Source organism: Somniosus microcephalus, chromosome 5, assembly GCF_052327205.1.
Source record: "Somniosus microcephalus isolate GS21.2 chromosome 5, FLI_Smic_1.0, whole genome shotgun sequence".
NCBI lineage: Eukaryota > Metazoa > Chordata > Chondrichthyes > Squaliformes > Somniosidae > Somniosus > Somniosus microcephalus.
In genome coordinates this window covers 14,423,139-14,449,890 of record NC_140991.1, presented here as the reverse complement: position 1 = coordinate 14,449,890, position 26,752 = coordinate 14,423,139, and the positions used below count along the sequence as shown (strand labels likewise).

The following is a 26,752-nucleotide window of genomic DNA, read 5'->3' as shown; positions in this document are numbered from 1 at the left end:
AAAGGTCCCAGCAGATTGGAAAACTGCTAATGTAACACCCTTATTTAAGAAGAGAAGTAGACAAAAAGCTGGAAACTATAGACCAGTTAGCCTAACATCTGTGGTTGGCAAAATGTTGGAGTCCGTTATTAAGGAAACAGTAACAGAGCATTTGGATAAACATTATTTAATAGGACCGAGTCAGCATGGTTTTATGAAGGGGAAGTCATGTTTGACAAATTTGCTCGAATTCTTTGAGGACGTAACATACAGGGTGGATAAAGGGGAACCAGTGGATGTAGTGTATTTGGACTTCCAAAAGGCATTTGACAAGGTTCCACACAAAAGATTACTGATCAAGATAAAAGATCATGGGATTGGGGGTAATATACTGGCATGGGTGGAAGATTGGCTATCTAACAGAAAACAGAGAGTTGGGATAAATGGTTCGTTCTCGGGCTGGCAATCAGTAACTAGTGGTGTTCCGCAGGGGTCAGTGCTGGGACCCCAGCTCTTTACAATCTATATTAACGATTTGGAGGAAGGGACCGAGTGCAACATATCCAAGTTTGCCGACGATACAAAGATGGGAGGGAAAGCAGTGAGTGAGGAGCACATAAAAAACCTGCAAAAGGACATAGACAGGCTAAGTGAGTGGGCAGAGATTTGGCAGATGGAATATAATATTGGAAAGTGTGAGGTTATGCACGTTGGCAGAAAAAATCAAAGAGCAAGTTATTATCTAAATGGAGAGAAACTGCAAAGTGCTACAGTACAAAGGGATCTGGGGGTCCTGGTGCATGAAACACAAAAAGTTAGTATGCAGGTGCAGCAGGTGCAGGAAGGCCAATGGAATCTTGGCTTTTATTGCAAGGGGGATGGAGTATAAAAACAGGGAAGTCTTGCTGCAGTTACACAGGGTATTGGTGGTTTCCATATTTAAGAAAAGATATACTTGCTCTCGGGGCGGTTCAGAGAAGGTTCACTCGGTTGATTCCGGAGATGAGGGGGTTGACTTATGAGGAAAGGTTGAGTAGGTTGGGCCTCTACTCATTGGAGTTCAGAAGAATGAGAGGCGATCTTATCGAAACATATAAGATTGTGAGGGGGCTTGATCGGGCGGATGCGGTGAGGATGTTTCCACTGATGGGTGAGACTAGAACGAGGGGCCATAATCTTAGAATAAGGGGCTGCCCTTTCAAAACTGAGATGAGGAGGAACTTCTTCACTCAGAGGGTAGTAAATCTATGGAACTTGCTACCCCAGAGAGCTGTGGAAGCTGCAACATTAAATAAATTTAAAACAGAGATAGACAGTTTCCTAGCAGATAAGGGAATTAGGGGTTACTGGGAGAGGGCAGGGAAGTGGACGTGAGTCTAGATTGAGATCAGCCATGATCCTATTGAATGGCGGAGCAGGCCCGAGGGGCCGTATGGCCTACTCCTGCTCCTACTTCTTATGTTCTTATGTCTGTCCTGCCGGTGGGACATGACATACCCAGGGATGGTGATGGAGTTCGGGACATTGGCTGAAAGGTATGACTCTGTGAGTATGACTATGTCAGGCTATTGCTTGACTAGTCTGTGCGACAGCTCTCCCAATTTTGGCACAAGTCCCCAGATGTTGGTGAGGAGGACTTTGCAGGGTCGGCTGGGTGTGGCATTGTCGTGTCCGTAGCCGGTGCCGAGGTCGATGCCGGGTGGTCCGTCTGGTTTCATTCTTATTATTTTGTTTCGTAGTGGTTAGTTACAACTGAGTGACTTGCTAGGCCATTTCAGAGGACAGTTAAGAGTCAACCAGTTGCTGTGGGTCTGGAGTCACATATAGGCCAGACCAGGTAAGGATGGCAGATTTCCTTTCCTAAAGGACATTTATATATGCAAAATCAGACCTTTTGAAGGTGCATATTTACACTTTATATATTTAAACTTATGCAATTAAGACAGAAAGAAGGAACTTGCATTTATATAACACCTTTCATGACCTCCAAGCACTGTTATAACGTTGAAATGTAGCAGCCAATTTGCACAGCACTGTTTTTTAGTGGTATTGATTGAAGGAGGCGTGTTATTTGGGGGGGGGGGGGGCGTCCGATATCGCGTGTGAAACGTAGGTTTAGCGCGTCTGTCAGTGGCACTTTAATGCAGCTAGCTCAGTATATTTTACTTCCGGGTTTGGCGTTGATTGTTTCGTAGTGGGCATAATGAGTACCCGCATGACACAATCTCAGCTCTAGTTTTTAAAGGATCAGTCCAAAGATGGAATTTGGAGGTGTTTGAAGTTGGAAGCAAGAGAGGAAGAACTTTGACAATGGATTCAGGACGCTCAAAGGCTGCGCCCCAGCTTCAATGAAGTGGCCCAGGAGATGAGCAGCAGGAACATTGTGCCATGCTCCTGGATTTAGTGCAGGAAGAGCTTTACTGACCTAACCAGGTCAGGAAAGGTGCATACAGTTGCACATTCACCTAGATCCTGCTGTGCGCATCTCCCCACCCCCTTACTCTGCCGTGTCAAGCTTACTTCATCACATCAATCCTAACACTCACTTACATTGCAAGCGCACCTATTCTCTTTCTGTGCACTTCCTCACATCCCCATTTATCCACTGCTGCCTCTCATCCTCATGCAGTTTCATGCCACTCCCTGATAGTTACCCATACCAAATGCACAACATCCATCTGGTCAACACATGACGTTACAGTCACTCATAGGTCTGTTCTTTCCCCCATTACAGGAGAAGAGAGCACAGAAAACTAGGGAGAGGGAGGGAACCGGAGGTGGTCCTCTGCAGATTTCCCAGTTAACAACTGCAGAGGAAGAAACGCTGGAGATCAGTTCCTCTGAGGAATTGCCATTTGGAAAGTTCACATGGAAGTCCACGTTCTATGTGTGAAAGCCCTAGTGGAGAGAAGAGATGGACATGAATTAGTACTGGCAATGTAAAAATGTTGCTACTTGCCATAATTAAGATGATCGTATTCCACTCGTTGCTGAAATCAAGTCAACATGACTATGTCTTGTATGAGATGTGTGTCAGAGATATTTAATTTTCCTAGATCTTGGGAAGACCGAAGCCATTGTCTTCAGTCCTCACCATAAACTTTGTCCCCTAGCCATCGACTCCAAGCTTCTCGCTGGCCACTGTCTAAGGCTGAGCCAGACCGTTCACAACTTTGGCATCCTATTTGACCCTGAGTTTAGCTTCCGAACTCATATTCTGTCCATCAACAAGATTGCCTACTTCCACCTCCGTAAAATCGCCTGTCTTCACCTCTGCCTCAGCTCATCTGCTGCCCCTTGGAGACATCACCCGAAAACACAGCGTCAGTTTCCACATATACACTGACGACACCTAGCTCTACCTCACCACCACGTTTCACAACCACTCCACAGTCTCTAAATTGTCAGACTGCTTGTCCGACATTCAGTACTGGATGAGCAGAAATTTCCTCTAACTAAATATTGGGAAGATCAAAGCCATTGTCTTTGGTCCCCGCCACAAACTCCGTTCCCTAGCCATCGACTCCATCCCTCTCCCTGGCAACTGTCTGAGGCTGAACCAGACTGTTTGGAACCTTGGTATCATATTTGACCCCAAGCTGATCATCCGACCACATATCCGCGCCATCACTAAGACCGCCTAGTCCGATCCTACCTCAGCTCAGCTGCTCAATCCCTCATCCATGCCTTTTTTACCTCTAGACTTGACTATTCCTGTGCACTCCTGACCAGCCTCCCACGTTCTACCTTCCGTAAACTTGAGGTCATCCAAAACTCTGCTGCCCGTGTCCTAACTTGCACCAAGTCCCGTTCACCCATCACCCCTGTGCTCACTGACCTACATTGGCTCCCGGTTCAGCAACACCTCGATTTTAAAATTCTCATCCTTGTTTTCAAATCCCTCCATGGCCTTGCCCCTCCCTATCTCTGTAATCTCCTCCAGCCCTACAACCAATGTTCCCTTTAATCTTTGAAGGTCCCACGCAGCCGGTGAGCCGGCTTTTAAATAGAAAACCCGCACGTGCGCGGCATTTTGAATGGCTCGCGCAGCCCGTTAAAGGGGCCGTGTGGGCCAAAAAAAATTAGAGGGAACATTGCCTACAACCCCCCCGAGATCTCTGCTCTTCTCTAATTCTGGCCTCTTGAGCATCCCCGATTTTACTTGCTCCACCATTGGAGGCTGTGCCTTCAGTTGCCAAGGCCCTAAATTCTTGAATTCCCTCCTTAAACCTCTCCGCCTCTCTATCTCTCTTTCCTCCTTTAAGACGCTCCTTAAAACCTACCTCTTTGACCAAGCTTTTGTCATCTTCACTAATATAGGTTTACTAGCTGGGGGGAGCCCGGCTTTGCCAGGGCTGTTTTGGGCCGGGCGGTTTAAATTGAGTCCCAGGCTTTTGGGCCCTGTCTGTGTCCCTCTGTGAATCTGCTGCCGGGCAACATTTCTACCTTTTTAATACCTTGAAAGATGAAAGTGAAAGTACTTATAAAACGTTTTTGGTAAATCTTAATGTTATTTTTAAAAGAGATACTAACTTTTTTCAAAGCTGGATGATCAAAGTAGTTTGAGCTGGAAGCTGAAGTAATGGCAGTGAAACAATGGCTGCCAGATCCCTGAGATGAAAACGATTAGTCCCGCCCACACACACACACACACACCGGTATTGGCCAACCATCAGGGGACCGTACTGTAGGATTGGTCAATCGTGACGGCACAGGATTGGTCGAACCTTTACGTTAGTCAATCAATGCTAGCAGATAATGAGTTTAACTTTGAAGGTTTTTTGCATAAGGCGCGAACAATTTTCGTCCGACCGAAAAGTAAATATGCTTACGAGCGTCCCGGAAGCGTAAGCTTTCTTCGGAGGTAACGCGCGCGTAGGTACGCTGTATAACTTTCGAGCGCATAGCCGGACAGACGCACACCCAAGGACAGACTGACAGATCGATTCCTTTATATATATATATATATATATAGAAATAGATGTGGACCTGTGTCAAATTTTGTTTGATAATGCTCCTGTGAAGCTCCTTGCGATGGCTTACTACGTTAAAGGTGCTATATAAATGTAAGTTGTAATTTTGTCACCAGGCAGCTGTGAAGTCCCAGTCTCTTCATCTCCAATGGACAGGGATACAGATAGTCCACTTGTCTCCATGGCTTCTTCCTCTGCTGATGTCAGCTGCACTATCTGTGGGAAGTAACCTCCAGTCCTTTTCCTTGTATTTTGTGCCCACTTCTGCAACAGGGGAATAACAGACCTATGAGTGTCTGTAAGGCATGTGTTCACCCGACGGATGCAGTGCTTTCAGATGCATCACATTGCATAAGGATCGGGGTGAGTGGCAGTGGTGGATGGATAAATGGGAAGGGAGGTGAGGAAGTGCATAGAAAGTGAACGATCGGTGCTCTTCAAATTTAAGTGGCTGTGAGGAGTGATGTGATGGAGTACAATTGACAAGACAGAGTGAAGGGTGAGAAGCGTGCACTACAGGATGTAGGTGAATCTGCAACTGTACTCATCTTTCCTGACCTGGCTAAGTTATTAAACCACTTCCTGCACTGGATCCAGGAACGAGACACAATACTCCTGCTGTTGACCTCCTCAGCCACCTCTAACAACGCCTTCTTGGTGACAGCAGCAGATTTCTTTTTCCTGTTGCTGGCAAAGGTAATCTCCTTCCTGCTCCTACTAGATTGTGCTAAGGTGTTTCAAATGGATAGGCAACTGGTCCTAAATGGCGTCCAGTTCTTGGAAAAGGAGACTCTGTTGCATCAGGTGTCTGCTGCCTTAAAAAAAATTCCTGGGTAAACAGTCAATCCCTTCAGCCTTCATGGAACAAATAAGGCATTCTGCTGTGACACAAACAATAGAAGATTCGATGGTTAGCAGGTTTCGAAATATTCCAGATACGGAAGGATTAAAGACAGACAGAGTGGTGATAAAAGCATATACAGCAAATCTGGTTATATCAACAGAGGACAAAATTGGGACAATAATAGTAAGTGAATGAATTCCAGGAATACCCAAGGAAAAGTCAGTAGGTGCTTTATATATGACTCTTAAGTATCATTATGTGGTGAATTGCCCAGAGCGAAGATGCAGAGGGCTAGGAATTTGGCTCCTTTGCGCCTGCCGTTAGCACCTCCGGGGGTGCTAACCGGGCGCAAAGGGCTTATCGTCCGGGGGAGAGAAAAAAGCACCTCCCGAGAAAATTGGCGGAGCGTTGCTGAGGCACTACCCGATAGCGCCACGCCCCCGCCAATAGCGCCCCGGGCGGCTGTGCCGCCGGTGATAATGTCATCGCCGTGCACCGCGACCCCTTAGCGCCCCACTGCGGCCCTTACCGCCCCATGGCAGAAATTAGGCTGCGTTCCCGCAAGGCTGCCGTGGGCGGTGTCAGCGCCAGCCTCACGGGTCGCAAACCGGTCCAACCTCCGCTCGCGGGGCAGCATTTAAAGGGGAGATGTGGTCGTGAGCCTTGCCGCCATTTTCTTTTTTTGGCCGACCTCCAGGTCGGCCCTCCGTGGTGTGCCATGGCGTGGTCCTGGCCGCCATCGCCGCCGGGCTGCTGCCACAGCACTACGCCGCCCTGGTGGCCTAGTGTGGGCCATCGGAGGCCCTGCAGAGTGCACAGCGGCCCTCCCCTTTACCTGAAGGGGAGGGGCGTTGAAACGCGGCAGCGCTCCGCGGAGCCTCCGCCGATTGTGCCCTGACGTTACCGCCCCACCAGGAAGTGGAGCGCCCGACATTGCGGTAAGTTGAATTTAGCGACCGGGGCGGTACTTCCGCGCTGGGCGCTAAATGTCCGGCCTTAAATTGGGGGCGGTAACCAAATTTCGCGCCAGGGTCTTTGAAATAACAAATGAAGAATGTAGTTCGGAGGAAGAGGATGAAGATAATGATGAATATGAATAGATTATACTGGTCACAAGGAGTTTTAATCCTGTGATGAATGTATTAGTCGCAGACTCCTTTAATTGTGCGGTATTAGATAGTGCATGTACTTCAACCGTATGCGGGGTAGATTGGTTGGTTACAATATTATCTTGATTCACTAAGTAGTGCTGATCGACGCACGGTTAAGGAATATAAGGAACGGTGTGGGTTTCCTGCAGGAACGACCCAGACACTTCGCCAGAAAATCCAGGAGTTCCGCAATGGGGATGAGGGGAGACTTGGTAGGGGGCACAGGGGCATCCACCACCTCACTGGTGATGTTGTCCAAATTGTCCCCAGTGCCCTCCACCGAGTCCCCGTCCTCCTCCAGGAGGTCTTCACCAGCGGCCGACCCGTCCACCGCACAGGGTAGAGCAAATGGCTCGGCCGCACCAGCCGGCCCTATCTCTGTCACGATCCCACCCCCAGGACTCCCTGGGCTTCTCCAGGGATGCCGGGCTGGGAGGCTGTGGCGGTTCGGAGTCCCCCTCCGCCTCAAGCGCCAGACTGTATGGAGAAACCGGGGAGAAAACCATGGCCGGTTCCTCAAAAACACCCGGCACCAGCGTCAGAGACGGAGTTAGGGGGCCTTCCCCCTCCCCGCCGACACCCACTGACCCAGCGAGTTGGGTATTTTTATTAAAATCTTCCACCAGGTCGAGCAGTTCCTGGGAGATGTCAGGGTGTGACTGGGTGAGCCCCCAGGACCCGGTGATGAGTAACAGTTGTGGTACAGTAGTAGGGGCGGGTGGTTCTGCAACCCCCCCACCCCACGGGCAGGGCTTCCCCATCCCCGGGAGGCACAGGCTGGACAGACGTACCTGTCTCACCCTCCTGAGGGACGGGTGACTCTCGCCGACGGTGCATGTTGGCGACGGTGGTGGGGGGCGCGGGATTCGCGATGGGCACGACTCCTCTTGCACGGCGGGACCTCCCTCTTCTCGGTCCTCTACTTCTAAGTAGCGGCGCCTTCTTTTTAGTCCGGAGGGACGCGGAGGTAGGGAGATATCCATGTCTGGTGAGGCTTCTGCCTTCGCTCCCTCCTTTTTTACTTTCCCGTGCCCGAGCCCGACAGTGGGTTGTAAATTCTCTGCGGAAGTGGGTGTGGTCACGAGCTCGGGCATGGGATCCCTCGCGCTCACGGTCACTAAAGTGGCTTCTGGGCTGAGCATGGTTATGGGGCCGTTGGAGTTTTCGAGGGGACTCGCCACTTGATCTTTCTTTTTCCTCCACGCCTTCCTTCCGCTCGGACGCTCTCCGTCCCCTCCGACATCGACTGCGCATCTGGTGGTTCTGATGCGTGGACAGGATCAGGGGGAGAGGAGTGGCTGCGGCGCCAGCCTCGGTTGCATTAGGTGTTTTGGAGGCAGGGCAGTTTTCCCCTATGTGCCCCACCTCCTTACAGGCGTGGCACCGCACACCATCCGATGTCCAGAAGACGCGGTAGGCTGTCTCCCCGTGGTGCACAAAAAATGCACCTTCTGTGTCCTCCTCCCACGCTAGCTGTGGCTGTGGCTGCCACGCCCGTATACAGCCTTGCCGGCGTCGCCACCGGCGAAGATGGAATCACCACAACAGGGTGTTCTTTTTAGGAGCTACACTCACCCCAAGTCTTAGGCCCGATGTTTGTACTGAGGGCTTTGTTTTATGCTCTTTGAGCATGAGGGATTACAGAGGAAAACCTGCCTCTCCCTTTTGTTGTTATGATGGGAGAGGGGACTTTTCAATAATCAATTAAAAAATAGAGGTGCCTCTCACACAGAGAGAGAGAGAGATGAGGAAGGAGGGAGGCCACAAGGGCGGGGTCTCCTCTCTCCGATGGTGGGTGGATGCTTGCAGGGGGTGCACTCTCCGTTGGAATTACACAGAGTCTATAACGATGTTGATCTTCTGGTGGGGCGAGAAGATGTCTTCAGCTGGAAATACCCAGGCTCAGTCCTCCACCACGTCTTATTGGTGGGAAAATGAAAAGGGGCTTCAACCAGGCAGCTCCAGCTGTCCCAGGCCAGGCAGTGGGGGAGAGGTGCTTATTAGTAGTGTGTGTGGCCTAGTTGTTAACAAGAGCCACACACACACTCACACAAACCCCCCATGATGTTCCAGCCTTTTCTTTTTTCATCCAACACCCATAAGTAACAGTCTTTTTTTGAGCATGTACCCAAACACCCACCTGTTGATGATGATTTTGGCTCTCCCTCCTTCCAAACAGATGATGATGTTTCTGTTGTTGTATTGATGGTTTCTTCCTCCCATCTCTCCCTCTCCCAAAATGGAGAGCAATCAATGATGGCAATTAAGGGAGGCAGTGGTTGAATGCTCCCTTCTGGTGTTGTTGGTTCTCTTTCCTCCTCCAATGCTGAGAATGAGGTTCTGCAACATCAATGAATCTCCTCTTTAAGTACTGAGAAAAGCCTGTGGCAATCGTGACTTGCGATTACACTGTACCTGATATTGAGCCACCCATTGAGTGTAACGCCAATGAGCTTGGGCTTTAAGACTTGAATTCGGACTCCAATCATTTTTTTGAGCAGTGAGCATGAATTTTGCATGCGCCTGGCCCTAATTCTCCAAATTTTCTACTGACACCGCCCATTCCTTGGCTATAATGAATTTCTAGTCCATCGTAAATTTAATCTGGATAAATGCGTACTTAAGTTCCCATCCTTAAGTGACCCAAAGAACATGAAGTTAGTTATCTTTAGTGATGCTTCACATGCTAATCTTCCTGATCTGTATTCTAGTGCAGCTGGTTTCAGTGTTTCTATGGGTGAGAATGGGAACTGCTGTCCTTTAGCTTGGGAAGCTAACAAAATAAAAAGGGTTGTTAAATGTACTCTAGCTGCTGAAACACTGGCTCTTGTGGAGGCAGTGTAAATGGGATTCTACTTGGCAAGTATCTTGAGTGACATCCAGTACAGTGGGAGTACTGAGGACAGTATACCCATTGAATGTTAATGTACACTCTAAGAAAAATGTGAGTGAGAAAAGATTACGAATTGGCCTTGCTGGCTTGAAACAAATGTTGAAGAGAAAGGAAACCTCTAAAATTAAATGGGTGGATTCAAGCCATCAGCTATCGGATCGTCTTACTAAAAAAAATGCATGTACGAAGAAATGATTAGGGGTCCTGGAGAAGTGTCATCTCACAATGTAATGCTTTGTACAGAATATGGAAGTATTTAATTTGAAATTTTGGTTGTATTAATAATATATAATATATAATATATGTATATCTGTATCTGGGGGGAGCCCGGCGTTGCCAGGGCTGTTTTGGGCCGGGCGGTTTAAATCGAGTCCCAGGCTTTGGGGCCTCTCTGTGTCCCTCTCTCAATCTGCTGCCGGGCAACATTTTTACCTTTTTAATACCTTGAAAGATGAAAGTGAAAGTACTTATAAAACATTTTTGGTAAATGTTATGTTATTTTTAAAAGAGATACTATTTCAAAGCTGGATGATCAAAGTAGTTTGAGCTGGAAGCTGAAGTAATGGCAGTGAAACAATGGCTGCCAGATCCCTGAGATGAAAACGATTAGTCCCGCCCACACACACACACACCGATTGGCCAACCATCAGGGAACTGTACTGTAGGATTGGTCAATCGTGACGGCACAGGATTGGTTGAACCTTGACGTCAGTCAATCAATGCTAAGTAGCAGATAATGAGTTTAATTTTGAAGGTTTTTTGCATAAGGCGCGAACAATTTTCGTGCGACCGAAAAGTAAATACGCTTATGACGGTTCTGGAATCGTAAGCTTTCTTTCGATGTAACACACATGTAGGTACGCTGTATAACTTTCGAGTTTATTCAATACAGACAGACGGAATGACAGACAGAAGAACCGCTTTATATATATAAAATAGATAGATAGATAGATAATATAAAGTTTAATTTTTTATTTAAAGAGAGAAAAGGAAATCTGTTAATTGTATTCAGGTGGTGGGTATTAATTGGGGACTCTTGTGTGGGAGCAGGCTCGGAAAGGGGGAGAAAGCTTATCTTGGGGGGTGCACAGTATGTAATGTGTGTCTCTGTAAATAAAGGCTTGTAAGCTACTGAGTTAGTATTCTATCCTTCACCACCTGGCTATGCTAATTTTTATAGGAGGTGCAGGTACAGCAACTTAGAGCAGATGAGATCAGGATGGCGTTAGTGTCAGCAGTGAAAGGAGAAAGCGGGAGGTTAAGATATGTTAGCAGTGAGGATCAGAGGTGGTACAATGTGACCTTGTGATTGGTTGTAAGGAAAGTAAGGCAGGGGTTAGGATTGATATGAATGGTGTTGGAGGAATGAGAGGGACTGAAAGCAGAGTGACTGCCCTTGACATCAAGGCAGAATTTGACCGAGTGTGGCATCAAGGAACCCTAGTTAAATTGAAGTCAATGGGAATCAGGGGGAAAACTCTTTACTGGCTGGAGTCATACCTAGCACAAAGGAAGATGGTTGTGGTTGTTGGAGGCCAATCATCACAGCCCCAGGACATCGCTGCAGGAGTTCCTCAGGGTAGTGTCCTAGGCCCAAACATCTTCAACTGCTTCGTCAATGACCTTCCCTCCATCATAAGGTCAGAAATGGGGATGTTCACTGATGATTGCACAGTGTTCAGTTCCATTCACAACTCCTCAGATAATGAAGCTGTCCATGCCCACATGCAGCAAGACCTGGATGACATTCAGGCTTGGGCTGATAAGTGGCAAGTAATATTCGTACCTCAAGTGCCAGGCAATGACCATCTCCAACAAGAGAGAGTCTAACCACCTCCCTTTGACATTCAATGGTATTACCATCGTCGAATCCTCCACCTGGGGATCACCATTGACCAGTAACTTAACTGGACCAGCCACATAAATACTGTGGCTACAAGAGCAGGTCAGAGGCTGGGTATTCTGCGGCGAGTGACTCACCGCCTGACTCCTAAAGCCTTTCCACCATCTACAAAGCACAAGTCAGGAATGTGATGGAATAATCTCCACTTGCCAGGATGAGTGCAGCTCCAACAACACTCAAGAAGCTCGACACCATCTTAAAAAGCAGCCCACTTGATTAGTACCCCATCTACCACCTTAAACATTCACTCCCTCCACCACCGGCGTACGCGGCTGCAGTGTTTACCATCTACAAGATGCACTGCAGCAACTCGCCAAGGCTTCTTCGACAGCACCTCCCAAACCCACAATTTCTAACAACTAGAAGGAAAAGGGCAGCAAGCTCATGGGAACACCACCACCTACAACTTGCCATCGAAGTCACACCCCATCCTGACTTGGAAATATATTGGCGTTTGTTCCTTATCACTGGGTCAAAATCCTGGAACTCCCTCACTAACAGCACTGTGGGAGTACCTTCACCACACGAACTATAGTGGTTCAAGAAGGTAGCTCACCACCACCTTCTCAAGTGCAGTTAGGGATGGGCAATAAATGCTGGCCTAGCCAGCGATGCACACATCCCATGAATAAATAAAAAAAATAAAAAATAAAAACCTGCAAGAGATGGGTAAAGAAGGAGCTGTACTGACCTTTCCTGACCTAGTTGGGTCATTGAATCTTTTGCGACACTGTATCATACTCCTGCTGCTCACCTCTTCAGCAACCCTCAGCCACGCCTTCATAGTGAAGGAGCTGGATTTTTTCATCACCATTCCTTGAGAATAAGACATTCTTTCTGGCCCTCACTGCTGCTATCACCACCTCTGGAGAGACATTGAGAATGTGGGGGGCCACCTTGCCTCTCTTACCGGTCATGAAGACACTTTCCCATGTAAGTTTAAACCTCTGCTTTGTGCCCTCAGTGAATGCAGCCTCCTTTTTATGAGGTGCATTCATGATTTAAATACTGGCCAGAACTCCCACTGGAAATTGCGTCATGGCTGCAGGGCACCTGCAGATACGCCAATTGGCTGGAAAACCTGGCAAGATTATGGAAATGAAGCTCATTCGTTAAAATTGGCCATGCCTCCACATCTCCAGCACTTCTGGACTCATCACCTGCTTCGGGGATCACAGGCTCCATTCCTGTCCCCCCTTTAAAATTGGGGCCAATTGGGGAACAAGATGCCAGACAGTCTGACAGCACTGGTGGCTTTGGGGTCGAGAGAAGTGGTGGAGATATAGAGTTGGGTATCGTCAGCTGACTGCACGTCTGTGGATGATGTCACCAACATCATATGGAGTAAGACGTAGATGGCAGGATGTGACAAGTGGTGTCCCCTAGGGATCTGTGTTGGGGCCTCAACTATTCATGGTATTTATTAACGACTTAGATGATGGCATAGAAAGTCATATATCCAAATTTACTGATGACACAAAGATAGGTGACATTGTGGGCAGTGTAGATGAAAGCATAAAATTACAAAGGGATATCGATAGATTAAGTGAATGGGCAAAACTGTGTCAAATGGATTCCAATGTAGGCAAATGTGAGGTCATCCACTTTGGACCTAAAAAGGATAGAACAGGGTACTTGCTAAATGGTGAAAAGCTAAAAAGAGTGGAGGTCCAAAGAGACTTGGGGGTCCAGGTACAGGAAACTTTGCGATATCCGGCACCGACGGGACCGAGCTGCTGCCGATCTATCAAAACTTCCGGATAGACCAGCGCTAATGTTGAAGGATACGGAGGTTTTCATCTCCGTATCTGACAACAAATACTGTTGCTTAGCAACAGTTTGTAAACACTCGGCCCGTACCTTGGAAGCGTCTCTGAAGCTGTTGCTAAGCTACAGAGACGCTTTCCAGAGACTGATTGTTTTAAAAAAAAAAAAAAAAAAAAAAAAAAAAAAAATGCTAGGAGAAGAAAAAAAACCTAACCAAAACGGCTGCTGATTTCTGCCGTTAGATCGAGGTTTCCGGACATACAACCTCCGGGTAAACCAAAGTTTCCTGTACATAGATTATTAAAATGTCATGAACAGGTACAGAAAATAATCAAAAAGGCTAATGGAATGCTGGCCTTTATATCCCAGAGGACCAGAATACAAGGGGATGGAAGTTATGCTGCAGCTGTACAAAACCCTGGTTAGACCGCACCTAGAGTACTGTGAGCAGTTCCGGGTACCACACCTTAGAAAGGACATATTGGCCTTGGAGGGAGTGCAGTGTAGATTTACCAGAGAGCAAATAATAAAAATGACAACAGAGAAGGTCATAGACTTAGGTAGCAGTGGGGAAATTAAAAACCAGAGTGTGTCAGGAAGGGGCAGAAGGTATGGAGTAAAAGGTAAAGTAATAAAAAGGGCAAAAGCAGGAACTAAGTGTCACAAAACATCTTTGAAAGTTCTCTATCTGAATGCACGTAGCATTCGTAACAAAATAGACGCGTTAATGGCACAAATAACTACATATGGGTATGATCTTGTGGCCATTACAGAAACATGGCTGCAGGGTGACAATGCCTGGGAATTAAACATACCAGGTTATTTAACGATCAGGAAGGACAGGCAGGAAGGAAGGGGAGGTGGGGTGGCTATGTTAATAAAGGAAGGAATCACTGTAATACAGAGAAATGATATTGGGTCAAAAGATCAGGATAATGAAACAGTTTGGGTGGCGGTAAGGAATAATAAGGGGAAAAAAACACTAGTGGGTGTAGTCTATAGGCCTCCGAACAGTGGCAACTCTGTTGGACGGAGTATCAATCAGGAAATAGTTGAGGCTTGTAATAAGGGAACATCTATAATTATGGGGGATTTTAACTATCATATTAATTGGACAAATCAAATTGGGCAGGGCTGCCTTGAGGATGAGTTCATTGAGTGTATTAGGGATGGGTTTCTTGAGCAGTATGTAACTGAACCAACCAGGGGGCAAGCAACCTTAGATCTGGTCCTGTGTAACGAGACAGGATTAATTAAAAATGTCCTAGTAAAGGATCCCCTTGGAATGAGTGACCATAACATGGTTGAATTCCATATTCAATTAGAGGGTGAAAAGGTTGGATCTCAAACAAGCGTGCTAAGCTTGAATAAAGGAGACTATGAAGGTATGAGAGCGGAATTGAGTAGAGTGGATTGGGAAAATAGATTAAAGGGTAAGACGATACATGATCAGTGGTGTACATTTAAGGAGTTATTTTAGAACTTCCAAAAAAAATATATTCCACTGAGAAGAAAAGGGTGTAAAAGAAAAGACAGCCATCCGTGGCTAAGTAAAGGAATTAAGGATAGTATTCGACTAAAAACAAGGGCACATAAGGTAGCCAAATCTAGTGGGAGGATAGAGGATTGGGAAAACTTTAAAAGACAGCAAAAAATAACAAAAAGATTGATTAAGAAAGGGAAGATAGATTATGAAAGTAAATTAGCAAAAAATATAAAAACAGATAGTAAGAGTTTTTATAGTTATATAAAAAGAAAAAGGGTGGCTAAAGTAAATGTTGGTCCCTTAGAGGATGAGACCGGGAAATTAATGGTGGGAAATATGGAGATGGCAAAAACACTGAATGAATATTTTACATCAGTCTTTACAGTAGAAGACACTAAGAATATCCCAACACTGGACAAACAGGGAGCTAAAGGGGGGGGGAGGAGCTAAACACGATCAAAATCACTAAGGAAGTGGTACTCGGTCAAAATAATGGGACTCAAGGCGGATAAATCACCTGGACCTGATGGCTTACATCCTAGGGTCTTGAGGGAAGTGGCGGTAGGGATTGTGGATGCATTGGTAATAATTTTCCAAAACTCCCTGGACTCGGCAAAGGTCCCGGCAGACTGGAAAACTGCTAATGTAACACCCTTATTTAAAAAGGGCAGTAGACAGAAGGCTGGAAACTATAGACCGGTTAGCCTAACATCTGTGGTAGGTAAAATTTTGGAGTCCATTATTAAGGAGACAGTAACAGGACATTTGGATAATCATAATTTAATAGGACAAAGTCAGCATGGTTTTATGAAGGGGAAGTCATGTTTGACAAATTTGCTGGAGTTCTTTGAGGAAGTAACGTATAGGGTGGATAAAGGGGAACCAGTGGACGTAGTGTATTTAGACTTCCAAAAGGCATTGACAAGGTGCCACACAAAAGACTATTGCTTAAGATAAAAAATCATGGGATTGGGGGTAATATTCTGGCATGGATAGAGGATTGGCTATCTAACAGAAGGCAGAGAGTTGGGATAAATGGTTCATTCTCAGACTGGCAATCAGTAACTAGTGGTGTTCCGCAGGGGTCAGTGCTGGCTCCCCAACTTTTTGCAATCTATATTAACGATTTGGAGGAGGGGACCGAGTGTAACATATCAAAGTTTGCAGATGATACTAAGATGGGAGGGAAAGTAGTGAGTGAGGAGAACATAAAAAACCTGCAAGGGGACATCGACAGGCTAAGTAAGTGGGCAGAGATTTGGCAGATGGAATACAATACTGGAAAGTGTGAGGTTATGCACTTTGGCAGGAAAAATCGTAGAGCAAGTTATTATCTTAATGGCAAGAAACTGGAAAGTACTGAAGTACAAAGGGATCTGGGGGTCCTGGTGCACGAAACTCAAAAGGTTAGTATGCAGGTGCAGCAAGTGATTAAGAAGGCCAATGGAATGTTGGCTTTCATTGCTAGGGGGATAGAATATAAAAATAGGGAGGTATTGCTTCAGTTGTACAAGGTATTGGTGAGACCGCACCTGGAATACTGCGTACAGTTTTGGTGTCCATACTTAAGAAAAGACATACTTGCTCTCGAGTCAGTACAAAGAAGGTTCACTCGGTTAATCCCGGGGATGAGGGGATGGACATATGAGGAGAGGTTGAGTAGATTGGGACTCTACTCATTGGAGTTCAGAAGAATGAGAGGCGATCTTATTGAAACATATAAGATTGTGAAGGGGTTGGATCGGGTGGATGCGGGGAAGATGTTCCCGATGATGGGTGAAACTAGAACTAGGGGGCATAGTCTTAGAATAAGGGGCTGCTCTTTCAAAACTGAGATGAGGAGGAACTACTTCACTCAGAGGGTGGTAGGTCCATGGAATATGCTGCCCCAAAAAGCTGTAGAAGCTACATCATTACATAAATTTAAAACAGAAATAGACAGTTTCCTAGAAGTAAAGGGAATTAAGGGTTACGGGGAGCGGGCAGGAATTTGGACATGAGTCTAGGTTCGGATCGGTCATGGCCCTGTGGGTAGCGGAGCGGGCCCAGGGGCCATGTAGCCTGATCCTGCTCCTATTTCGTGTGTCTAATTCTGTTAGATTCAGGAGATGGTTCTGTGATAGTGGATTGGCGGTTAGGATCAGATCAGCCATGATCTTATTGAATGGCGGAGCAGGCTCGAGGGGCCGATTGGCCTACTCCTGCTCCTATTTCTTATGTTCTTATACCTGGACGCCAAGGGTTAAGTTACGAAGAGAGATTACACAAATTAGGGTTGTATTCCCTAGAATTTAGAAGGTTAAGGGGTGATCTGATCAAAGTTTTCAAGATATTAAGGGGAACAGACAGGGTAGATAGAGAGAAACTATTTCTGCTGGCTGGGGATTCTAGGACTAGGGGACATTGTCTAAAAATTAGAGCCTGACCGTTCAGGAGTGAAATTAGGAAACACTGCTACACACAAAGGGTGGTAGAAGTTTGTCACTCTCTTCCACAAATGGGAATTGGTGCTAGGTCAATTGTTAATTTTAAATCTGTGATTGATAGCTTTTTGTTAACCAAAGGTATTAAGGGATACGGGCCAAAGGCGGGATATGGAGTTAGGTCGCAGATCAGCCATGATCTAATTGAATGGCAGAACAGGCTCGAGGGGCTGAATGGCCTCCTCCTGTTCCTATGTTCTTAAGTAAAAGGTTTGAACCACGGATAGATCTCTGGAAAACTCCTGGGGTGACAATGTGGGGAGGGAAGATAAGCCATTGCTAGAGATATGATGGCTATTTCCATTAAATTGAAGTGGAACCAAAGGAAGTGAGGCAGTAGAGGAGGATAGATTAAGCAACAGTGTTAAATGTCTCTGCTCCTTATTCATGATCTTTGCGCCTAGGGAACTGGCCATTTTCCAGGGGCAAGAATTAGGAAAATCGGCCCCAGACATTCAAGCCTCATTGGGTTATGTTTTCATTGTGGTGACATTAATTGCTATTAAAATATAGTCAAGAATAGCAACAACAAAAAAAAAGGACTTTTGTTTAAGAATTGGGATGTCACCTTTGATGAGTAGGTGACCTGGTTGTTTGCCAGTTGACATGAATAACTGTCACTAGGTCTTTTATCAGTCCATATAAAACAAAATAATTACCTTTTTTATGTTATACTTTTGCTTTGTTAGTGAATATACTGCTATAAATTATAAGATTTTTCAGTGTATAACCTATTATTCTTGTTTAGGATTAGACTGGTGGGTTTCAACTTTTGTGGAAGAACCAAATGTGATGGCCTCAACACCACCTATGGCTCCACCAATGGCTCAACCTACGGCTCCACCACCTCAAGTCTGTGCCCTACCCGATACCAAAGTAGTGCAAAACGTTTGTTATGGAGCAGGTGCAGCTGCAGCTCCAGTTGTGCGTAAAAAAGGTAATAGTAAGATTATTAAAATAGAAATATATTTGAATTTAAATACATTATGATGAGGTACTGGATAGTTATGCATAGAATCATAGAACAGTACAGCACAGAAGGAGGCCATTTGGCCCATCGAGTCTGTGCCGGCTCTTTCGAAGAGCAATCCAGTTAGTCCCACTTACCTGTACTTTCCCCATAACTCTTGCAATTTTTCTCCTTCAAGTATTTATCCAATTTCCTTTTGAAGGCTACTATTGAAGCTGTATACGGCACCCTATCAGGCAGTGCATTCCAAATCCTAACTACTTGTTCTTAAGGTTCTTCCTTATCTCGCCTCTGGTTCTTTTGCCAATCACCTTTAGTCCATGCCCTCTGGTTACCAACCCTGCAGCCAGTGGAAACAGTATCCTTATTTATGCTATTAGAACCTTTCATAATTTTGAACACCTCTATGAAATCTCCCCTTAACCTTCTCTGCTCTAAGGAGAACAATCCTAGCTTCTCAAGTCTTTCCACATAACTGAAGATCCTCATCCTTTACCATTCTGGTAAATTTCCTCTGCACCCTCTCCAAGGCCTTGACATCCTTCCTAAAGGGGCACCATGCTCTAGCTGAGGCCTAACCAGTGATTTATAAAGATTTAGCATAACTTCCTTGCTTTTGTACCCTCTGCCTCTGTTTATAAAGCCAAAGACCCCATATGGTTTTTTAACAGCTTTATCAACTTATCTTGTCACCTTCAAAGATTTATATATGTGAATCTACCAGTTCTCTGGGTGTAATTTTAACCCCCAAAAATGGGTTGAGGTTGGGGTCGAGATGTAAAAAATTTGAAAGATCTCAAACCTGATCCAACCCGCCTCCAACTCGCCCACTTCCAGATTTAACGGAGGCAGCACAAGGGGCGGGCAATCGACCATTTAAATATTTTAATTTGGCTGGGAGCCTCACATTTAACCCATCTTACAGGTTTAACCCAGGTTGACCAGGTTTCCCAGGCCTCGAGAAACCCAGCAGCTCAAGGGAGGCGAGAACAGCTTTGGGGAAGAAAAAGTGCCCTTACAGCAGTGGTTCTCAAACTTTTTTGCTTGAAGGACCCCTTTTCAAATTGATTAGTAATCACGGACTCCCCCCACCCCCCCCAATCTAAATTATAATACTATCGAATATTCATAATATGAAAGTGCTGTATGTAAAGAGTGTTTTAATAATGTTTTTATGAAAACAGGTATTTACTTAGATATCAGTATGGCTGCTTCTCGCTGCAGACTCTGTCTATCCTTGGTGTGATGTTTGACAATTTATTGCTACGCCTCATAGAAACATAGAAGATAGGAGCAGGAGTCGGCCATTCAGCCCCTCGAGCCTGCTCCGCCATTCAGTGAGATCATGGCTGATCATCCAAATTCAGTACCCTGTCCCTGCCTTCTCCCCATATCCCTTGATCCCTTTAGCCTCAAGAAATATATCCAACTCTTTCTTGAATATATTTAATGAACTGGCCTCCACCGCCCTCTGTGGCAGAGAATTCCACAGGTTCACCACTCTCTGGGTGAAGAAATTCCTCCTCATTTCAGTCCTAAATGGCTTACCCCTTATCCTTAGACTATGACCCCTGGTTCTGGACTCCCCGGCCATCAGAAACATCCTTTCTGCATCTAGTCTGTCCAGACCTGACAGAATTTTATAGGTTTCGATGAGATCCCCTCTCAATCTTCTAAACTCCAGTGAATATAAGCCCAATTGACACAATCTCTCCTCGTACGTCATTCCTGCCATCCCAGGTATCAGCCTGGTGAATCTTCGCTGCACTCCCTCCATGACAAGAACGTCCTTCCTCAGGTAAGGTGACCAAAACTGCACACAGTACTCAAGGTGCGGTCTCACCAAGGCCCTGTACAACTGCAGCAAGACATCCTTGTTCTTGTACTCGAACCCTCTTGCTACGAAGGCCAACATACCATTTGCCTTCTTAACCGCCTGCTGCACCTGCATGCTTACCTTCAGCGACTGGTGCACAATAACACCCAGGTCTCTTTGCACTTCCCCTTCTCCCAATCTATTGCCATTCAAATAATAATCTGCCTTCCTGTTTTTGCCACCAAAGTGGATAACCTCACATTTATCCACATTATAGTGCATTTGCCATGTTTCTGCCCAATCACCCAACCTGTCCAAATTGTACTGGAGTTTCATGACATCCTCCTCACAGCTTACCCTCCCACCCAGCTTTGCGTCGTCTGCAAATTTGGAGATATTACATCCAATTCCCTCGTCCAGATCATTAATATATATTGTGAACAGCTGGGGTCCTAGGACCAATCCTTGCGGTACCCCACTAGTCACTGCCTGCCACTCGGAAAACGACCCGTTTATTCCAACTCTTTGCTTTCTGTCCGCCAACCAGTTCTCTATCCAAGTCAATACGTTGCCCCCAATTCCATGTGCCTTAATTTTGCACGCTAATCTCTTATGTGGGACCTTATCGAAAGCCTTCTGAAAGTCCAAATACACCACATCCACTGGTTCTCCCTTATCTATTTTACCAGTTACATCCTGAAAAAATTCCAGTAGATTAGTCAAGCATGATTTACCTTTTGTATATCCATGTTGACTTTGTCCGATCCTGTCATTGCTTTCCAAGTGCTCTGCTATTACATCTTTTATAATCGACTCTAGCATTTTCCCCACTACCGATGTCAGGCTTACCGGTCTATAATTCCCCGCTTTTTCTCTACCACCTTTTTTGAATAGTGGGGTAACATTAGCTACCCTCCAATCCATGGGGACTGTTCCAGAGTCTATCGAGTTCTGGAAGATGACCAGCAATGCATCTACTATCTCTAGGGCCACTTCCTTAAGTACCCTGGGATGTAGACCATCAGGCTCTGGGGATTTATCGGCCTTCAGTCCCATCAATGTTCCTAACACCATTTCCTTACAAATACTGATTTCTTTCAGTTCCTCCCTCTCATTAGACCCTATGTTCCCTGGCATCTCTGGGAGGTTACTTGTGTCCTCCTTTGTGAAGACAGAACCAAAATATGTATTTAGTTGGTCTGCCATTTCCTTGTTTCCCATTATAAATTCCCCTGATTCTGACTAAGGGACCTACGCTTGACTTCACCAATCTTTTTCTCTTCACATATCTATAAAAGCTTTTACAGTCAGTTTTTATGTTCCCTGCAAGCTTACTCTCATATTCTATTTTCCCTTTCTTAATTAATCCCTTTGTCCTCCTTTGTTGAATCCTAAACTGCTTCCAATCCTCAGGATTATTGCTTTTTCTAGCCAATTTATATGTCCTCTCCTTGGATCTTACGCTATCCCTAATTTCCCTTGTTAGCCACTGTTGAGTCACCTTTTTTGTTTTACTTTTATGCCAAACTGGGATGAACAAATTCTGTAGCTCATCCATTCAGTCTTTGAATGTTTGCCATTGCCTATCCACCGTCAACCCTTTGAGTGCCATTCCCCAATCAATCCTACCCAACTCGCTCCTCAGACCATCGTAGTTTCCTTTATTTAAATTGAGGACCCTTGCCTCTGAGTTAACTACTTCATTCTCCATCTTAATGAAGAATACGATCATATTATGATCGCTCCGACCCAAGGGGCCTCGTACAACAAGATTGCTAATTAATTCTTTCTCGTTACATAATACCCAGTCTAAGATGGCCTGATCTCTGGTTGGTTCCTCGACTTATTGGTCCACGAAACCATCCCGTAAACACTCCAGGAATTCCTCCTCCACAGTATTATTACTAATTTGGTTGGCCCAATCTATATGTAGATTAAAGTCACCCATGATGACTGCTGTGCCCTTATTGCACGCTTCTTTAATTTCCCTTTTAATGCCATCCCCAACCTCTGCATTACTGTTTGGAGGTCTATATACCACTCCCACTAATGTTTTTTTCCCCTTAGTATTTCTCAATTCTACCCATACAGATTCCACATCATCAGAGCTAATATCCTTCATTACAATTGTATTAATCCCTTCTTTAACCAGTAATGCTACCCCACCTCCCTTTCCTTTTTGCTTATCTTTCCTGAATATGGAATACCCCTGGATGCTGAGTTCCCAGTCTTGGCCATCGTTGAGCCATGTTTCTGTAATCCCAACCAAATCATATTCGTTTACCTCTATTTGCGCAGCCAATTCATCCACCTTATTACAAATGTTCCTCGCATTAAGACACAAAGCCTTTAGGCTTGTTTTTTTAACGCTCTTAGACCTATTAGAATTATTATTTACTGTGGCCACGTTTGATTTAAACCGTTGATTTCTCTGACTGCCACTTTTGTTTTTCTCCTTCCTATCTTTTGCTTTTATCCCTGTTTTCCTTTCCTCTGTCTCCCTGCTCAGGTTCCCAACCCCCTGCCATTTTAGTTTAAACCCCCCCGAACAGTGCTAGCAAACCTCCCCGCAAGGATATTTGTCCCGCTCTGGTTCAGGTGCAACCTGTCCGACTTGTATAAGTCCCACCTTCCCCAGAAGCAGACCCAGTGATCCAGGAAACTAAAGCCCTTCCTCCTGCACCAACTCTTTAGCCATGCATTCATCTGCTCTATCCTCCTATTCCTATACTCACTAGCACGTGGCACTGGGAGTAATCCAGAGATTACAACCTTTGAGGTCCTACTCTTTAATCTGCTACCTAGCTCCCTAAATTCTTGCTGCAGGACCTCATCCCTCTTCCTACCTATGTCGTTGGTCCCAATGTGAACCACGACCTCTGCCTGTTCACCCTCCCCCTTCAGGATGCCCTGCAGCCGTTCAGTGACAGCACTTTAACCCTCCAGTAAGCCAGATGTCACCTGAGCTCCTCCAATTACTCCATGGTTAAATGCACTCACAAGTGTGACACTCTTCACAGATCAGGAAGGTCTCAGGTTAGATCCCTGGTCTCCAATGACTTGGCTGGTGTCAGAGTGCAGAGGATCACTACAATTGGTGTCAGCAACCTACTCTAAGAAGGGGCCAAATTTCCCAATCTTAATTACTATTCAAAGGCTCCTGCTGGAAGTGCACTTGTGTGGCCACTGATGAGGACAAGATCATAGCATGCCAATACTTATGTCCATTCTTCATGTGAACTTGGATACTATGAACAAGGTACCACAGGGCAGCCAGCACCTATACCAAGACTTGGTAGCTTCAAGTCAGGAAGGGAGAAAATTAGATGGAAAAACTAAATCCACCTAGTTATTCCTTCATGTTACATTTCAGTAGGCCCCCATTTACGACTCTGTGTCCTGTTAGAAAGATGTGTTCATTTGTCCCCTATCCCTAAGACCCCTCTGATCATTCTTTTGGTTCAATTTAGCTTGGTCCCCCTTTAGCTAGAGCCCCACACTCACTTCTAAATTCTTGGATTCACCCACCCCCAAAAAAAATTTAATTTCTGAAAAAAGCCATTCCAGCAAATCGGAAATATCAATTCACATACATAAAATTTCATTCCATGGTTTGTTTATTTCTGTTTGCTCTACTTGAAATCAAAATAGCTGATTCATCAATTTAAGCAGGCTGCTCTTCATTGGATTAAGATTAATTGTGCCAATTTCACTCAGGCTTCAGTGAGGCGGGTTGGTTCAGAATCACATTTGGATGCTTGGGATGATCCAAATTTTATTTAATACAATCTGAAGGCTGATCCATGCTGCATTTACCTGCTGAGTTTAAGCTTTTGCGCAAAGCTAGAGATGATGTTGCTGCTGTGTTTCTCCTCCATCCTTCACCCTCGGGATAGATACACTTGATGTAGTTTACGCTGCCGGCTCCTCATTACATAATCCCTGCGCTGTCGCTCGCTGCCCTACTGATTCGCAATTCACATTCACAGGGTCCCCATGTACGTTTGTCTTACAGGCCCAAATCCTGCAGCGGGGGTGTTTGAGCGGGCCTGCTGTTGATTCACCGCTGCCGCATGTGGGTTCTTCTGCAACCCACAACCGGCAGGGCAGCCATGTCACGTGATTGAATCAGGAAGGTACCAAGAGGCCGCGCTAGAAGGTAGGTTGAGGCTACTGCGCCTCAACCTACCTTCACACGCGGGAAGTCCCATCTTGGCCACGTGCCGATTGGATGAAACCTGTTAGTAACGTTCCAAATAAACCACCGACAAAGGCGCTGATTGGATAACAGAACCATCGATCAGTCCCCGAAGTCAGAGAATTTCCATTTATAAAGCTTAGTTGGCGTCAACAGTAAATGCTTCAATTGGTAAGTGAGGTATGAGGAGGGCTAAAAATACTTAAACCCAACCACTGAGCAGAGTGTTTGCTTTCAGAAGCCAAACTGGTATGCAATCTGTAAGCAAGACACTTTGCACTAACCATTTACAGTAGGGAGGGAGATAGAAGGACAATTGGGCAATGTTTCGTGGACCACGGACCCCAGTTTGAGAACCACTGCCTTACAGCACTGCTTGTGGGCCAGGAGGAGCAAGAGTGCTTACTCCCAGCCCACCAAGCAACCTTCTTCCCTGCCATCGACCAACCCCAACCCATCGGACCCCCCCTCCCCTCCTATGCCAAAGAACCCTGGATCGGGGAAAGCAACCCCTTCGGGGATCAAATCACCCACCACGCCAGTCGAGGATCCTACCCTCCCCCGGGATCGGACCTCCAGGCGGGGAACCTGTTGAATAAAAAAAGACGCACGCCGTGGAGTTAAAACTGAGGAGTCCACAATGCTTTCCCTCCCACCCGTACAGCGCTTGACCTGAACATGCTCAGAGTTAAAATCGGGACTATAGTATTACAAAGAACAGACACAAGGGGGAAAATCAGGATATACTGGGGACAAAACCATCCAATTATTAGGAGGGAACAGCTGCGACTGTAGCTGTGCTATAGCCTGCCCGGTGGACAAATAAGAATCTTGGAGCAGCACCCTGCTACTCTGAAAGGAGGAGCGAGAGATTTTTATTTTTCTATTTCTTTTGACAGAACGGTAGAGCCACTCTGCAACGGTAATTAGATTTTTCACTTTTTTTACTTCACTTGACCCGGAATTGAACCTAATGCATATTCATAGTTGGATTTATTGGGGCACATATTGCAGGATTCCCTGGGTAGCCTGGGAATGCTCCTAACACACCCCAATGTACTAGCGGAAGGTAAATGGGCATGCAGAAGAAGCACCCTACCCTCCTGCCGCCCCCCCCACCACCCCCGCCCCCCCCCCCCCCCCCAACCACCTGCAATTTTCTGATTTTTTTTCTTTCTTTTGAATAGGATGGAAAGCTGCCTTCCCTCCCTTTTTCCTCCTGCACCCCAGAATTGCGCTCCAGGATTGCAATTTCTAGACTACAATATTTTTAATTAGAAAGAAAGAAAAATTTGCATTTAGATAGATAATAGAAGGTTCGTTTGGGTTTGCTGGTTGGAGTAGGTGGGAAAAGAATTTATTATTAAAGTTGGCTAAATTTGATGATTAGAGTAGGTGTGCTAATGTATCTGCTATCATCCATATTTGGATTTGTGTGGAGTGCAATGCTTGACTGAGTACTTCTGTTCTCTATTCATTTCAGAACGTGGATATGGATCCTTGACTAATTTTGTGCCTGTACCCGCTGTTAATTTTAAACTGAATGCACCTCCTTTACCACCTGGTGCAGGTAACTGTCTAATTATACAGTTATAGAGTCATGGAGTTATACAGCACAGAAAGAGGCCCTTCGGCCCATCGTGTCCGCGCCGGCCATCAAGCCCTGCCTATTCTAATCCCATTTTCCAGCACTTGGTCCGTAGACTTGTATGCTATGGCGTTTCAAGTGCTCATCTAAATGCTTCTTGAATGTTGTGAGGGTTCCTGCCTCTACCACCCTTTCAAGCAGAGAGTTCCAGATTCCAGCCACCCTCTGGGTGAAAAAGTTTTTCCTCAAATCCCCTCTAAACCTCCTGCCCTTTACCTTGAAACTCTGCCCCCTGGTTATTGACCCCTTTACTAAGGGGAAAAGTTCCTTTCTATCTACCTTATCTATGCCCCTCATAGTTTTGTACACCTCAATCAGGTCGCCCCTCAGCCTTCTCTGCTCTAAGGAAAACAACCCCAGTTTGTCCAGTCTCTCTTCATAGCTGAAGTGCTCCAGCCCAGGTAACATCCTGGTGAATCTCCTCTGCACTTTCTCCAATGCAATCACATCCCTCCTATAGTGTGGCGAACAGAACTGCACACAGTATTCCAGCTGTGGCCTAACTAGCGTTTTGTACAGCTCAATCATAACCTCCCTGCTCTTCTATTCCATGCTAGTATTCCATATGCCTTTTTAGCCACCTTATCTACCTGTCCTGCTGCCTTCAGGGATCTATGTACATGCACACCAAGGTCCCTCTG

At 45.8% G+C, this 26,752-nt stretch overlaps 1 protein-coding gene across 2 annotated transcripts in view; it reads left to right on the top strand.

The window, feature by feature from the left end:
• LOC147116901 (uncharacterized) overlaps nucleotides 1–26,752 on the top strand; it is a 148,936-nt gene that overhangs the window by 10,386 nt on the left and 111,798 nt on the right. Inside the window, exons 2-3 of one of the 2 annotated variants that reach the window (XM_085987347.1) lie at nucleotides 18,228–18,416; nucleotides 25,947–26,033. In XM_085987347.1, the coding sequence (XP_085843473.1) occupies nucleotides 18,228–18,416; nucleotides 25,947–26,033 (276 nt within the window). The remainder of the gene's footprint in view (nucleotides 1–18,227; nucleotides 18,417–25,946; nucleotides 26,034–26,752) is intronic. The other variant, XM_085987348.1, reaches the window with a different exon arrangement.